General features: G+C 37.5%; 1 protein-coding gene across 1 annotated transcript in view; it reads right to left on the minus strand.

The window, feature by feature from the left end:
- Positions 1 to 14,095, minus strand: part of LOC107584659 (protein Shroom3-like) — a 62,105-nt gene that overhangs the window by 7,791 nt on the left and 40,219 nt on the right. Inside the window, exons 4-7 of the mRNA XM_016271369.1 lie at positions 9,362 to 9,496; positions 3,781 to 6,787; positions 3,006 to 3,058; positions 1,198 to 1,551 (exon numbers count right to left, since the gene is read on the minus strand). Coding sequence (XP_016126855.1) covers positions 1,198 to 1,551; positions 3,006 to 3,058; positions 3,781 to 6,787; positions 9,362 to 9,496 — 3,549 coding nt within the window. The remainder of the gene's footprint in view (positions 1 to 1,197; positions 1,552 to 3,005; positions 3,059 to 3,780; positions 6,788 to 9,361; positions 9,497 to 14,095) is intronic.

Consider the following 14,095-nt stretch of genomic DNA (forward strand, 5'->3'; position numbering starts at 1 on the left):
GTGTATTTATGTTTTATTTAACATATGGATATCTTATTGCATTGAACCTTTTTAAATATGTAAGGCCATGTTTTTTGGACCATGGTATTCTTTACTTGGAGTAATGATATAGCAATTTATATCAGCCAGGCCGATTTATTGACTGGTGCTTGTCTGCTTGGTGAAATACCATTTAAAATCTACCAATAATCTTGTCAAAAGATAAAAACACTTACTTTTGAATATATGTTATGTAAAATAGAAATAAATTTTTATTCATTTAATTTCTCTTTTCCTATAATGAAACTTTATTTATACTGGCAGTGTTATTTAGTATTATTTATATACAGTTACAGTATTTATTACTAGTAAATGATAAAAGTCCATAAAATTACAGAAAAAAAAAACTAAAAATTTAAATGAAGTACTTTTAAAATAAGTTACTTTTATTTTTATATTTTTAGTTTTAATCTGAATGTTTTTGTACTTTTATGAACATTTTTATTTATTTTATATAACTTTTTTTATTTGGTACTTCAACTTGTTTATTTCTTTTTTTTTAATCATTTTTGTTTACATTTTTTAACGTTAAGTATTTCATCGAATAAATATATTTTATTTAATTTTTATTAATTTTATATCACCTTATTTTTTTTATATTTGGTACTTCAACATTTCATTTATAATTTTTGTTTACATTTTTTAAGTTTAAGCATTTCATCTAATAATTATATTTTATTTCAGCTTTATTTCAGTTCAAACAATAATAGTTTTAGTTCTAACTAAGTGTAAAACCACTGCATCCTGGTCTCTAGATATCTTTAACACCTATTAAAAACGCTATATCAGTCGTTCACTGCCTTGTGTACCATGTAAATAGCATGCTAAATGAGTACAGTAATCACTGAGTTAATAATATACATCAAAGTACAATATTATCATCCAAAACCATCTCTGTAACATAGTACCGCCACAGTTGCGGTACTAAGGAACATGAGTGAATTATGCACTAAATACAAGAAACTCACAGAAGTGTGAGATCTATTGTTGAGTTATCGCAATGAAATTAGACCGTGACCTGCAAGCACTAATATAATCAGCTTTAAACAAAGTGCTCTTGTGTTTATCAGCCCTGTGAGCATGAAATCCACCTGATTATTGGGTAACGCTATATTCATGATTCCTGTGCTTTACCTTCAACATCTGTTCAACACTCACCTGTCACTCAAACGGCTGCCGCCACTGATCGTCCTGTGTGAAGGGAAGATGTCCTCCATCAGATCCAGGGTGGTTTTACCTGCCCAGGTGTCCAGGAGTGAGGTGAGGGATTTGTCGTGGCTCACCAGCTCTCGGGCTAAAGTCTCCACGAGCAGCTCGGCTTGTGTCCGCTCTCGTCTGGACAGCAGATGGTAGTCGGCGCCCAGGATCTCAGAGGCGTCCTGCACTGGAGGAGCGCTGACGGGCGACTGGGGTTGAGAGGCAGCGCTGGTGTTGTCAGGGCTCACTGATGGAGTCAGGAGCTCACCCTCTAGATGGGCTGTTGCGTCAGTCAGATTCTCACAATTGCTGCAACGTGAAAAGAGAGAAAATCATGTAACGGTAATGAGATTGAAGGATCGACGGCATGACAAAAATTCATTTCCACCAATTCCTTCCTCTTCTTTTGAAAAAGATAAAACACAAGCAAAATCTGAGTTAAAATCAGGCATTTACAAAGAAAAGTAAATGGAGCTGATTTGTAAATTGTTAAATTAATCACTATTTCAATAGTACAGTCACAAGATATACACAACACGTGTGTTAAAAGTGATTTTAGAGTGAGAAAACCGCAAACTAACCTAAAACAACTGAAAAAAACGTTTAAAGAGCTCTACAGCTCAAATAATATGCAAGTTTTGACAACATTAAAAATGTTTTTATAAAATTATAAGCTTTATACTATTAAGAGAATTTAAAAGCAGAAAACTTCCATTTTAATTACCCATATGGAGTCCGGCCCAAATATATTTAGAAATATATGTTGTAAGCAGCACAGCTTAAAGAAATATATTTTTCAAATGAGAAAAATATTTAGTTTAAACCTTTAAATGCCAAAATATTTATTTTCAGATTTAAAATACTTTTTTGGGTTAAATGCAAAATGTTGTTTTTTTTAATAAATACATTTGTTTATACAATATAAACATATTTAGAATGAAAATATATTAAACATGGCCAAAAATAAATAAGAAAATAATACTTAGCAAAAATCTATATTAATTTGTGTAAATTTATTTTACAAATACGTTAGCATTTTTATTTTTGTATTTTGCATTACATTAAAAATACACCTGCATATATTTATTTTTTGTAAAAGAAAGAAAACGGGGGACGAATTGCAGATGTTTTTTGTGGTATTCAGCATTGTCACAAATGCTGCCAACTGAGTTTAACTTGTATTTTCCATTTTAATTACCCATATGGAGTCTGGCCCAAATATATTTAGAAATATATGTTGTAAGCAGCACAGCTTAAAGAAATATATTTTTCAAATGAGAAAAATATTTAGTTTAAACCTTTAAATGCCAAAATATTTATTTTCAGATTTAAAATACTTTTTTGGGTTAAATGCAAAATGTTTTTTTTTTTAATAAATACATTTGTTTATACAATATAAACATATTTAGAATGAAAATATATTAAACATGGCCAAAAAGAAATAAGAAAATAATACTTAGCAAAAATCTATATTAATTTGTGTAAATATATTTTACAATTACGTTAGCATTTTTATTTTTGTATTTTGCATTACATTAAAAATACACCTGCATATATTTATTTTTTGTAAAAGCGCATCTACTGTACATGGTCATCATCATACCAGAACCATTATCGTTTACATAAAGGATAATTATTCTCCTAGATAAATGGCCTTCTTAACCATTCCAAATATTTCAAACCATGACGGGTCGTCCATTATCTCCAACTCCTCCTCTCTGGCACAGAAGGAGTGCAGTTATCTGTTGCATATCTGTCAGATCTCTGACTAAAGCCCAGGCTCTGTGGCACCAAACAGGAAGTGAGGAGCACTGGCCTCTTCCTGTGGAGCACCAGGAGTGGGTACAAAAATGATTATCTGCCCACGTCTAGGAAAGGGACTGCTCCATTGCCCTACAGCGGACAGACCACCAAGTACCATAATTGGCTGAAAACTTATGCACTGACTATCACTGAACACCAGCCTGACTGTTCACCCAAAATTAAAATGCTATAAATGACTCACCCTCTTGTCATTCCAAAGACTTTATTTCTTCTGTGGAACATAAAAACAGACATTTTGAAGAATGTTTCAACCTGTTTTTGTCCATACAATGAGCTTAAGTCGATGGCGCCAAAAACAAGGTCCATTTGGACCCCATTGACTCTTATTGTATGGACAACATTCTTCAATGTATCCTCATTTGTGTTCCACAGAAAAAATAATAAGTCACACAAGTTTGGAATGACATGAGGATGAGCAAATGATGACTAGGAAGAAAAATTTGTATAGTTTGCTTGTGACCGGGTGTGGGAATGTCGCTTATTCTGAGAAGAACGGATTCTCTTCAGTTCTGAGAGTTTTTCATTAGCTTTCTAGTTAGGGAAACTCAGAGTGAGTAATTGGTTTAAACTATTCAATAAGAGGGTTAAAAGAAGCAAATTTACTCTGCCATGAACATTACTGTTTAACTTTGTGTGGTATGAAGTCACGTCACTTCAATGATCTAACCAATGACAGTCAAATTCACCCAGCTTGTTTGCCACCTAATAAATGATTGTTACCTGACTAAAGTTCTCCACTGGAGATGACTTGGAGCGGAAGTGCTGAGGAACGGGACGTTCTTCACTACGGTCCAGCAAATCCTCAGCTGAAGCTGACCTCCCTGAGCTTCTGGCAGAGGTGGCTCTCTCAAAAGCGGCTTTCAAGTGCTGTGGAAGGTTATGTCTGGTCAGGACCGGGCCCGATTTGTGAGATTCAGGATTTGTGCCTTGTGACTGCTGGCCAAAAACCTCAGGCTGTGTGTGGTTTGGGCTGCCCCTAGGGGGGTAAAAGGGGCTTTGCATTCCTACTGGAAGGGTGGAGGCTTTACGTATACCACCAGTGAGGCCATCGTATGCTGGCTCTTGCAAAGAGCACATACTTGGGGTGGAGATTAGGCTTTGCAAGTCAGCAGAAGAGGAAGAAGCAGACTGTAGATAAGCGCTATGTGGGCGATTTGAATGTCCGTCTACTCTTCTACCTGTTTTGCGTTCCATATACTCAACAAGTGCATCTTGTTGCATTTGCTTCAAATCAGGCCTGTAGGAGAAAAAACTAGGGTCAGTGTTATGATTCGCCACCTGCTCGAACATCCTGCGTCTGTCCGCAACACTCATCTCACTAGCCAGAAACTGCTGTTGAACCTTCCTGTCAGCCTGATTGGTTTCCTGAGTCAACACTCCAACTTCATGCATGTTTTCAGGCTCAGAATACGATCGTTTCTTTTGCACCATTGTGAATCGTTTGCGTCCACAGATCCGCATAACTGGGGGTCCAACAGCTGGGACACTGGGGAGTTCAGGAGGAGGGGCTCTGCTTGGTGCTTCAACAGGAACAACATGGCGTTCCTTTGGAGTGTGTGGGGATGTTGTAGCTGGTGTGGGACTTGTACTGGTTCCTTTTCGTTCTAGAGACATGTGTTTAGCTGGCACTGGTGGAGGGTTAACACTAAGGTCACGTCTTCTGAAGGAAGTTGACCTCAGAACTTTAGACTGGGCATCTTTAATGCTGTCTCTATATGCTCTGTTAAAAGATGTGTCTTGGATGGTGCCTAATATGTCATGAATGTCACCTTTCCCATGGATTTCTTTTCCATTCCCCTCACCAAGCTGAAAGGTGCTCTTACTTCTTTGAAGACAGGTCTTGTGGGTAACGACAGGCTCTTGTTGCTGGCGATGTTGGACATGATCACTACTTGCATGTCTTGTTAGGAAATCCTGATGCATATCCATGTGTCCATCATAACTTGCCATGCTAGAAGCACTTTGAGTTCTCCCATGAGGGACCGAGCTGTTGCTGCACTCCAACATGTTGCGTACATCCTCTACACCAGAGAAGGAGCTCTTGGCACTGGAAGGTCTTGGCATTTGGCTCGAACGAGCCGTAGAACCATGGTGGGAGAGGCTGCTATGACTGCGAGGTTTGCCTTTCTGTCTCTCAAAATGACTTACTTTCTCCAGCACGGACATGCTACGCTCACTTTGGAAACTAGTTGTACTCTCGGGACTGGCACATCGTTGAACCTCAGCAAGTGCATTCTCCAGTCTGGTTAGGGGATGATCCAGGTCTTGCGCTTTCTGCTGGAGAGCACTAGAGTCACTGAAGTACCTTGAAGGTTTGACTATGTGGTCATTTCCTTGAGTTTGAATGAAGTTTCCTCTGTATGTTTGAGCAACTTGTCCCTGTGAAATTTTCCCAGTGTATCCTGGGTCTGGATGGATGCTTTGCTTGTTGCATTTATTTAGTTCTTCATCTTGAGGTGGCCTGTACTTGTCGTAATCCTCCATACCAAGTGAGAACCTTGGTCTCTCTCCTCTTGGTTGCACCGGGGTGTAAGGGTCCCTCCTCTCCTGAGGTACATATGGTGTTTGTGACTTCTGCATTTGTGGTTGCAAATGAGGCCGATAAAAACCAGGTTTGACTTGAGTGTCATCTTGCACTCTATCGGAGAGCTTTGGTTGTGCCGAAACATGGGTTTGGACAGGATCTGAGCTAGGAGCATTGCTTTGGTATCCATTTTCAATGGTCACCCTGTCCTCTTTCACTGGTCCACCTAAGTGGTCACAGTGATGGTTGTGCTTGCTCTCCTTGGCCAGTGCTGGGTAGACACTACCAGAGCTAGGGTTGCTGGTTGGAATTTGTGCAAAATGAGGCTCAGGAGGTGGAACAGGGTAGATGCCAGTGGGTAACATGAGGCGACCGGGTTGTGCGGCCTGAGGAAAACCCTGTTTGGGTTTGGTAGTGGGGCTACTTTCGGGGCTCTTTTCTATGACTGTGTGCAACTGACCTTCAGCCCCAAACGAGGACTTTCCTGTTGCCACAGAACCACTTGAGTGATGCCAGGAACCCTTGTGAAGTGCCCGCTGTGACCGAGCATGTTCAAGACTCGACCAAGAGTTGGGACGCTCATGATTGCGAAATGCTGCATAGCTGTCACTGCGTAATGGAGGTGCTGGCACCCCCTTTAGGTTCTCATAGGAATGCCGGTTGTGTGCTGGATTCCAGACTGGCCCAACACTGTGGCGTTGTGAGCTGGAGGTGCTTCCACTACTCCCACTGCTTCCACTACTACTGCTGCCATGGTGACAGATCTGTCCTGAGACATTCCCACTTCTAGACTGTGCTCTGCTGTCACTGGATCTCATAATGGCTGCAGAGCTGATCTCATGCTCTTCAGACACACCCTGTTGGGGGTCATACACAGTGCGTATGTAGCGTATATCAGCTTTCTGCATCCCTTCTCTCTGCGGAACGTTCTCCATGGAATATGACCTCTCTTTGTTAAACGATGGTGCCGCCGCAAGGTACTCTGGGATACTGGAGCTGGTCGAGAAGGAACTGTATGCAGAATCCCGCTTGCTGTGCAGATGATCAATGCTGCTGGAGGATTTGGATGATGATAGTTGATAGCAGGAGCTGTAGGCTGGGTGAGTGTGGTCTAGGCTCTCCATGCTGCCGCGGGAACTGTACTGATCTGGGCTCTTCCTAAGGAATCCTGACTCAAATCCTGATAGGTCTGTGCTTGAGGCACTGTAGAAAAAAAACAAGAGACACATGAGTAACATATTAATAACTGTATATACTGATTCAAGTTATTTAGAGTTATTAGATTAAAAGGAAAACATCAATGACCCAAAATAAATTCTATTAAATTAATTGTGGTATAGTGAGATAGGACAATGCACAAAACAACATGCAATTAAATAGTAGTCTCATTATTTTACTGGGATGGGGAAAAAGAGAAGAATGGACCTAAGAGCAATAATTTTTACTTGGATAATATAACTGCAGATCGAGATGCTGTTCTGGTTGTCAGTCTGAGCTAAATTAGTAGCTGTTACAGACTTGGATAGACATCAAAGACATTGATTTTACTGCTTCTTATGAAATAAGAATGAGTTCATAGCCACAATTTGAGTTTTTTTCTATCCCTGTGACTCAATTCAACACTAGAATGAACAAAGATTAGATTACACCTGATAAGAATAATGTCACAATGCACTTATTGATGTCTGGACTGTTTACAACATATCTGGTGTTGATTACACTGTAATATCCATAAAGTTCTAGTGAATTTGCATCGAGATTTCCTTTCCTCATACTTCCTCTTCTCTCTTCCCTGGCCTAATGATAATGTGACAAATCTACACCGTTAGATCTGTTACCAAACTCATTGACTGTGGGACTCGGCTACGTAAAGGTTGGAATCATGGCAATACGTTTTTGAATGTGTGTTGGACAGTGATGCACTGGGTCTGCTGAGGCGACTGCCCTTTTATGGGTATGTGATTGCTGAACTCTGAAAGCTGGCATCAGACTGCTGGTATTTCTACTGGCATAATTAACATGTCACTGACCCATTGTCACCAGCTCTGCAGTTACCCCTCTAAGAACTAGATCAACCAATCACAAGTCAGTCCATCAAACAATGACCACCAGGTCTCAGAAAGTGGAATGCTATTGGTGTTGCCCACGGTGACCATTGCCATGGGAATCTTCGGAAGGTTGTTGAGGGAGTGTCATCCCAAAGAATGTTTTTTTTTTCATTAGAACGTGCGTCAATGCTTTGCCCTCTGGTCCTCTTCAAACACTCAAAATGTTTTTCTTTCAGTGTCATCATTGATGGCCCTTGAACGTTCTGGTCTAAATACAGTGATAATGACAGAGATAACAAGCGCACAAGGTTTTTGAATGTTTGGGGGAAGTATGCGGCAACTAAACAAATTATGTCCATGATCATACACAAAAGGAAACTACCAACAGAAAGACAATACAGCCACTTCTGACCAAAATAACCAACATTCATGTCTACTAACAGTCATATTAAAGGACTTCTTAAAGGGGCCCTATTATGCTTTTTCAGTTTTTTTATTTTAGTCAGTGTGTAGTGTGTATGTTTGGGCATAAAAAAGATCTACAAAGTTACAAATCTTAAAGTCCACTTCAAAGCGAGATATTTAGTTTTTAAAAAATCCTTTTCAAGAACTACAACGAACGGCTCGTTTGGACTACAGCGTTGGTTTCCAGGGTTTGTGATGTCACAAAGCGGCCAATTAGAATATCATTAAAATAATTCCTGCCCAAGGAAATTCGAATGGTTGGGGGGCAGGGAGGGGTGAGGTCGTGGTTAGAATGCTTGGTTGAGTGCATCAGACAGGACGACAATGAAGAAGAAGTGCTGCTGCAGAGTTAGTGCATCAGAGAAAACGAAGAAAAAGAAGAGCTGCTGTAGCATCAAGTTTTCGCCATGTCAGTCCATATCCGTGCGTGCAAAGGTTCTGCACGATCCTTTTGTTCAATATTCTTGGGGTCTGAATCCGGCTCAAATTGATATGGCAATATTGACGCTATTCTTAACCGTAGCAGACGGAACTTGCTGCTTTGGCAAGGGGCGGGGCAGTACTGAAACACCGTCTAAGCTGTTCGCCAATCACAACGCACTGGGACAGCTAACCAATCACAACACATTTAGTTTTTCGGAAGGCGGGCCTTCATCAAACCCGGAACTAATCGAGCCGTTTGTGCCAGGCAGGGGAGAAAGGTATGTTAATAATGTAAATTATGTGAAAAATAATGCGTTTTTCGAACCACCAAGCATGAGAGCATGTTCTAGTACACCCCCAAAACAAAATCAAGAATTTGTAAAAGAGCATAATAGGACCCCTTTAAGCCATTGGATTATGAATATGCACCCACATGCCACTACATCGTCAAGAGCTAATTTCAAATATTTTAGTGTGTGTATATGGCATGCTGGATAACATATTCATGTATCAAGAGGTTGCAACTTAACAGAAATACCTCATGAAGTCAAATCAGGTGCTGCAACCCAAACTAAGGACACATAACATTCTCGCTCTCTGAATAAATGTTGTCATTGTAAGTGGATTATTGCTAAGCTGATTTGGCAGATCCTTCAGTTGCATTGCTGGGAACTGTAAAAAATGTCCTCTTCACGATTGTATCTCAGTCACGATCAAATCTCACATGCTAGCCTTGTGAAATATAGAGAAAGAATGGATGAAGAAAGACAGCGTGTTATATTGTTTGCTCTTAAACCGAGGCACTAGACTGCAGGTGTGTTTGTGTTCGAGTTGCACTGACCTGGAGTGGTAGCTCTGGTGCCAGGGGGCTCCCACACCACCCTGGGTGACTTGCATCATGCTGTCTGAGTCCTGAGGGACCTCACCCAGCTTTGTAGAATGCCAGGAATGAGGTCGAGATCCAGGCTCACTCCGTCTGGGAAAGAGAGATTTAAAGGAACATAAAAATCTATGCCTTTCTTTTGCAGAATACAACTTAAACACAGAGTTAAACACAAATACAGTGACTATGCTTTCACAAAAAAATAAAATATAATACAAAAACCAAAGTCAGAAATAGTTTAGTGAGAAGTCAAAGTAGTTTAATGTAAACTTAAAGCATGCATTGTCTTGTGTAGTCAAGGCCACTGAGGATCAAAACATCCCTGAAGAATGTGGCACTGCCTTATAACCAGCATCTCACTGTGTAAACATCAGTACATAGATACTTCTTAATGTAGTCACTGACAGATTGAACATTTATATATTATAAATATTTATTCCTAAGAATGAGAAATACAATTCTGGGAAGCTGGAAGTAGATTTCTATTTCTGTTTTTTTGGCACAGGGTGCTGAAGTGTGTTTTCGAAACATGGCAAGAATGTCGGCATTGTCTAAAACAAAAACATTTTTGGTTTCAAACGGCGTGGAACATAATGAATGTTTTTCATATAACGATCAGCAGACTGTCTGTACCTACTGCTGCTCCAGACATTCAAACACACACAATGCCAGTTTGTGCCCAACCAGTCTGCTGACTGAAGTGACCTACTAAGGTCTTTAATGATGGTGTGAGATCAGTAGTCAGAAAGACAAACCCAGTATAAGACTAAAGATCATGTTCAGTCAGCTGACTGGGCAAGTGTAGCACATACCTCTATTAGTACTCCTCTAGAATTGCGCCATTTTATAACTTTGGGTTTGAATGAAGCATTAAAGTTCTAGGGCATGAGTATTGTAGTGCAAGCAGTGGTAAAGTGTTTAGGAAGTAGGGCTGCACGATTTGGGGAAAAATCGAATTGCGCTTTTTCTGATAAAAGTTGTGATTGTGATTTGAAATGCTTTAAATGCTTAATGCAATTTTAAAAAGTAAAAAAAAGAAGAAAAAATCAATATGACTTTAAAATATTATATTAATGAAATATTATTATTATTATTATTAAATTAACATATTAAACAAAAGAAATATTACAAATATATCACAAAAATATAGTTATTCTTTGTTTTAGGATCCTAATGCTTAAAATTTTTTTTTTTGAAGCTCCAGGTTTGCTGTGCTTGTTTATAGAGCTTTATTATTATAATTAACATATTAAACAAAATAAATATTACAAATATATCACAAAAATATAGTTATTCTTTGTTTTAGGATTTTAGGATCTAAAATTTTTTTTTTTGAAGCTCCAGGTTTGCTGTGCTTGTTTATAGAGCTCACAATTAGGCCAAACATTTTGTGATTTATATATTAACATGACTATAATAATAATAATAATAATAATAATAATATAAAATAAGAAATATTACAACTGAAATATACCACTGTAAAATAAAAAAGATAGTATGTAGTATAGTAAAAACGATAGTTTTAAAAGCCACAGGTTTGCTATGCTTGTTTGTAGGGCAGCAAATTTTGGCCAAACACTTTGTGATTAGATATATTATATATCATTATGACAACAACAATAAATCTAAATATTAAACAAAATAAGAAACAGTACTATAAAATCACTATAAAAAAAAAGATATTCTGTTTTTGTTTGAGGTGCTGCAATGTCCTCCACAAAGCTGCAACTACATGATTCAGACTGATCACATTTCTCAGGACAATGAAGTGTCTTAGCCTCCACATAGTTTGTTTCCTTAACAACCCACTCCCTTGAACTTTGACCCTGCTCTATGGAGACAGATCAGACACTGCATCTGCAAAACATCTGGCTTTTATGACATGTTGCTATGGAAGTGACTTTCTTGCTGCTTTAACACACCCTCTTCCAAAGGGCCGCTCCTTCTGACCAGGCTAGATTTGGACAAGATCTGTCATAATGACTCCCTAAAAATCTATGCCTTTCTTTTGCAGAATACAACTTAAACACAGAGTTAAACACAAATACAGTGACTATGCTTTCACAAAAAAATAAAATATAATACAAAAACCAAAGTCAGAAATAGTTTAGTGAGAAGTCAAAGTAGTTTAATGTAAACTTAAAGCATGCATTGTCTTGTGTAGTCAAGGCCACTGAGGATCAAAACATCCCTGAAGAATGTGGCACTGCCTTATAACCAGCATCTCACTGTGTAAACATCAGTACATAGATACTTCTTAATGTAGTCACTGACAGATTGAACATTTATATATTATAAATATTTATTCCTAAGAATGAGAAATACAATTCTGGGAAGCTGGAAGTAGATTTCTATTTCTGTTTTTTTGGCACAGGGTGCTGAAGTGTGTTTTCGAAACATGGCAAGAATGTCGGCATTGTCTAAAACAAAAACATTTTTGGTTTCAAACGGCGTGGAACATAATGAATGTTTTTCATATAACGATCAGCAGACTGTCTGTACCTACTGCTGCTCCAGACATTCAAACACACACAATGCCAGTTTGTGCCCAACCAGTCTGCTGACTGAAGTGACCTACTAAGGTCTTTAATGATGGTGTGAGATCAGTAGTCAGAAAGACAAACCCAGTATAAGACTAAAGATCATGTTCAGTCAGCTGACTGGGCAAGTGTAGCACATACCTCTATTAGTACTCCTCTAGAATTGCGCCATTTTATAACTTTGGGTTTGAATGAAGCATTAAAGTTCTAGGGCATGAGTATTGTAGTGCAAGCAGTGGTAAAGTGTTTAGGAAGTAGGGCTGCACGATTTGGGGAAAAATCGAATTGCGCTTTTTCTGATAAAAGTTGTGATTGTGATTTGAAATGCTTTAAATGCTTAATGCAATTTTAAAAAGTAAAAAAAAGAAGAAAAAATCAATATGACTTTAAAATATTATATTAATGAAATATTATTATTATTTATTATTATTATTATTATTATTAAATTAACATATTAAACAAAATAAATATTACAAATATATCACAAAAATATAGTTATTCTTTGTTTTAGGATCCCTAATGCTTAAATTTTTTTTTTTTGAAGCTCCAGGTTTGCTGTGCTTGTTTATAGAGCTCACAATTAGGCCAAACATTTTGTGATTTATATATTAACATGACTATAATAATAATAATAATAATAATAATAATATAAAATAAGAAATATTACAACTGAAATATACCACTGTAAAATAAAAAAGATAGTATGTAGTATAGTAAAAACGATAGTTTTAAAAGCCACAGGTTTGCTATGCTTGTTTGTAGGGCAGCAAATTTTGGCCAAACACTTTGTGATTAGATATATTATATATCATTATGACAACAACAATAAATCTAAATATTAAACAAAATAAGAAACAGTACTATAAAATCACTATAAAAAAAAAGATATTCTGTTTTTGTTTGAGGTGCTGCAATGTCCTCCACAAAGCTGCAACTACATGATTCAGACTGATCACATTTCTCAGGACAATGAAGTGTCTTAGCCTCCACATAGTTTGTTTCCTTAACAACCCACTCCCTTGAACTTTGACCCTGCTCTATGGAGACAGATCAGACACTGCATCTGCAAAACATCTGGCTTTTATGACATGTTGCTATGGAAGTGACTTTCTTGCTGCTTTAACACACCCTCTTCCAAAGGGCCGCTCCTTCTGACCAGGCTAGATTTGGACAAGATCTGTCATAATGACTCCCGCAAGTAAAACATCTGCACTCAATGCTGAGCAAAGAACAGAAAACACGTCTGACCACCTTATGATGGTTCGAATTGCAGCTAGATCGGAAATTTTCTTGTAAACAGGAAACACTGATCTAGAAGTAGATTCACAGGAACGCAGATATTTTATCTAGGGAGGATAATTATGTTGCTTTTCTTTTTTAAATAGTTGCTGTAATGATTAATCATATCATATTCCGATTGTGGATTCATGCCCTGGATCGACAAGAAGTTATTCATTTGTTGTAATATGAAATACTTTAAGAGAGGGTGATTATGGTTAAATAAAAGTAGAACTATTAAAACATTTTTGTAAATTTAAATATAAGAAAATTAAATAAACTAATCAAATCAAATAAAAACACTTTGGAAAAACTTGTTAGAAATATTAGTAATGAACTGAAATAAGTTTACGTTGAATCACAAAAATGAATAAACTGCAAATAAATAAAAACTAAAACTGAACTAAAAGTAAATTATACCTAAATAGTAATATATAAAATAAATAACACTATTACAAATGACTAAAGCACATAACAAAATTACTAAGAATTAAACTGAAAATCTACAGTAAATAATACTAAAAAACACTGCTTTTAAAACGACTGTTAAATGACTACTAGAATTAGAATTACAAATTAAATTAGAATTAAAAATGAAATCCTATTCAGCGCCATGCAACATTGCATTTTCCAAAATGTCTTCTTTTGTGTTCCACATAAGAAAGCAAGCCCTACGGGTTTGGGGTGAATTAATCATGACAACATTTTAATTTCCTTTAACTTTATAGGTTTATAAAGGTTTATAGAGCAAGCAGTGAACATAAAGCAGGTCAAACCCAGTAGCATTCTAGTTAAAGCATTACCTGACCTGCAACCGATCATTCCCTTGCTATCCTCCCTTACCAAGCACTTAGCAGTTACCTTGCAGTCAGTC

Source organism: Sinocyclocheilus grahami, unplaced genomic scaffold (genome assembly GCF_001515645.1).
Source record: "Sinocyclocheilus grahami isolate Dianchi unplaced genomic scaffold, SAMN03320097.WGS_v1.1 scaffold61.1, whole genome shotgun sequence".
Lineage (NCBI taxonomy): Eukaryota > Metazoa > Chordata > Actinopteri > Cypriniformes > Cyprinidae > Sinocyclocheilus > Sinocyclocheilus grahami.